At 64.4% G+C, this 2,673-nt stretch overlaps 1 protein-coding gene across 4 annotated transcripts in view; it reads left to right on the forward strand.

Annotated features, from left to right (window-relative positions):
- MRPL23 (mitochondrial ribosomal protein L23) overlaps positions 1 to 2,673 on the forward strand; it is a 6,723-nt gene that overhangs the window by 1,962 nt on the left and 2,088 nt on the right. For all 4 annotated transcript variants that reach the window (XM_077753557.1, XM_077753633.1, XM_077753690.1 and 1 more), the window contains 2 exons: positions 579 to 661; positions 1,214 to 1,287. In XM_077753557.1, the coding sequence (XP_077609683.1) occupies positions 579 to 661; positions 1,214 to 1,287 (157 nt within the window). The remainder of the gene's footprint in view (positions 1 to 578; positions 662 to 1,213; positions 1,288 to 2,673) is intronic.

Here is a 2,673-nt window from a genome sequence, read left to right on the forward strand (position 1 = left end):
ATTTAACTAGGCACTGAGCTCAGTGCCCTTCCCAGGCGGCGGGGCTCACACTCTTGAGCTCCTTACCATGGCTTCCAGAAACCTGGTTCTCAAGGTGGTTCCTACACAGAGGTCCTGGCCTCTGAAGGGACACAGCGTCCTCTCACCCAGGCTGCAGGGCACTCTGGAGCCTCAGGATGTGACTGTCCCAGTGCCTGGGCTGGCCTGAGCATCAGCTCTCAGAGGGCAAGAGTGGCCAAGGACGAGGTTTATGATGCCATGTCAGGTGCAGAGGGTTGGGGGCCTCACCCACCAACGCCTTGGCCACTGTTTCCAGGAAAGGACCTTGTCATGGAGCAGCAGCTCCACACAGGACTGGCCAAGGGGGGCCGGCCTCCTGGCAGCCGGGGGGCACCCCCATATGGGCCCTTCCCTCAGGAGAGCTCGGACGGGGAGCCTGGCCCCTAGAGGGCGCGAGCCAGCCAGGGGCGGCTGCAGAGACCCCACGGCCCCGCACTGACATCGCCTGTGGCTCGGGCCCCACCAGCCAGCTGCTGTGCATCTCGGTTGAGTCTTGCTCTTCTTTCTTCTCTGCCCAGGATGACGCGGGTGGACCTCCGGAACTACCTCGAGCGCATCTACAACGTGCCCGTGGCCGCTGTGCGGACGAGGGTGCAGCACGGTGCGTGCCGGGGGCAGTGGGGCTCCCCGGAGCTCATGAGGCCTCATCCCTGCTGCTGCGGGGGCAGCCTCCTGGCATGTGAGGGAACTGAGGCAGCTTCCCCAGCCCTCGCTGCGCACGGGGCAGAGCGGGGACTGGACCCGGGTGGCTGGCCTGCTCCTGCCCCTCCCCCCAGCCCACGCGGTGCAGCCCCCTTCTCCATGCGCCTCGGAAGCCGGTCAGCAAAGTGCTTTTTCCTTTGTTCCCTCAACCTCTGTCCCCCCACCCGACAGCCTTCTGCGTGGCGGGAGGCAGCCCGCGAGGGTCGCAGTGCTGACAGACGGGGAAGATGGGTTTCTTGTCTTATTCACACACGCTTGTGTTTTTAACAGCAGAGGTTGGGGTGCAAGCCACCGCGAGTGTAATTGGTCACATTTCAGGCGTGACGAGCTGTGACCTGTGGGAGACCAGCCGACTCTCCCGTGTTGGCCCCTTTCTAGAAAGTGGGCTCCTGGATTAGCTGGACTGGAAATCTCGTGCTTGGAGTAAAGTGTTCCCCCTACCCCCTGGCAGGTTCCAACAGGAAGAGGGATTACAGAAACGTCAGGATGAAGAAACCAGACTACAAGGTGGCCTATGTGCAGCTGGTGAGTGGGCTTCGGGCAGAGTCCCAAGTCATGGGCGTGACTTATCACGACCGTGACCTTGGTGCGGGGGACGTGTTTGTGCAGCAGCCCCCGCCTGGGGCCCCGAGAGGCCCTGAGAGGCAGGATTTTCAGGGCCACGGCGCGAGGCAGAGCCTGTGCTTCATTCTAATCCCCGGCGGAGCCCCGGGCTGAGCTGGGGTTCCGAGCACACTCAGCTGATGGGCGGGGACTGTGTGGGGCAGCCGTATCGTGGACCTGCTCAGGGGCCAGCCGTGTCGTGCCCTCGGACTTGGTGCTGTGGGCACAGGCAGGCCCCCTCAGGCCCAGGGGTTTCGGGCTCAGACAGAAACCAGAGTTCTCCAAAGCTTCCTGCTGGAGGATGGCCTGGCCTTGGACAGGCCCAGGCCCGGAGGCGGTTAATGCCCTGGGGCAGCAGCTCTGCAGATGGGTTCGCTGCACCCCAGGGCCCTGGCTGAGCCCCCTCCCCTCTGGACTGGGTTGTGGGGCACCCGNGACCGTGTGCTGCCTGGCCAGGGGCTCAGGAAGAGGGTCCTGGCTCCTGGCGGAGCTCTGGCCGACCGCAGTGCAGAGCTGTGGCGAATGAGACGTGGCTTCGGAGCCCCTCCGGCCCTTCCCTCCAGTGTGAGGTGACCCCCCTCGAGCTTCCTCAGACGAGCCCTCCAGGGCTCCCTGGGGCCGTGGCCTCCAGCAGGGTGTCCCCTTGGCCTCCATGAGGACCTGCCCGCAACGGCCCTCCTCGCAGGGTCCGTTAGCTGCCCCCACCCCCACCGTTGGAAACACGCGGACTGGGGCCGGGGCCGGGGCCGGGGCAGGGGCTTCCTCCAGCCTCCAGAGCTGGCGGCGGGAGGCGGCTGGCCGTGGCCGCTAGATGGCAGTAGCGCTATTGTAAACCCCGTGGGCCCGCAGACCTATTTTGGGCGGTAGGAGGCCGTTTGTTGCACGACCGAGTTAGCATGGCAGCTTCTCTGACTACAGTTGTTGTTCTAAACAGGGGCCCCCATAACGATGTGGCCTAATATTTGCTGTGCATGAAATCAGCCAATCCAGGTGGAGAGCGCGGCCGTTGGCCTTATAAAGGCGCCTGTGTCCTGCGTGTGAAATTGGGCCATCTGTCCCTGTCATGGCGCGGGCTGACACCCGTGTGCCGGCATTCGCCACCAGGGCTCCAGCTACGGTTACAAGTGGCTTCTGAGTCACCGGAGCCCCCGCATTCTTCCCCGGGCCCCACCTCGCTCGTGAAAGCTGAGCGGAGCCCGCCTAGGTCGGGTGCTCGCAGCTGCCGCCCGGCATGCCTTTCTTCTCTGTGAAATCGGGCAGCACAACTGGGGACAGAGTTCCTGCCGCCCAGGGTGGCATTTGTGACTG

The sequence above is a fragment of the Crocuta crocuta genome, unplaced genomic scaffold, assembly GCF_008692635.1.
Source record: "Crocuta crocuta isolate KB4526 unplaced genomic scaffold, BGI_CrCroc_1.0 scaffold653, whole genome shotgun sequence".
NCBI lineage: Eukaryota > Metazoa > Chordata > Mammalia > Carnivora > Hyaenidae > Crocuta > Crocuta crocuta.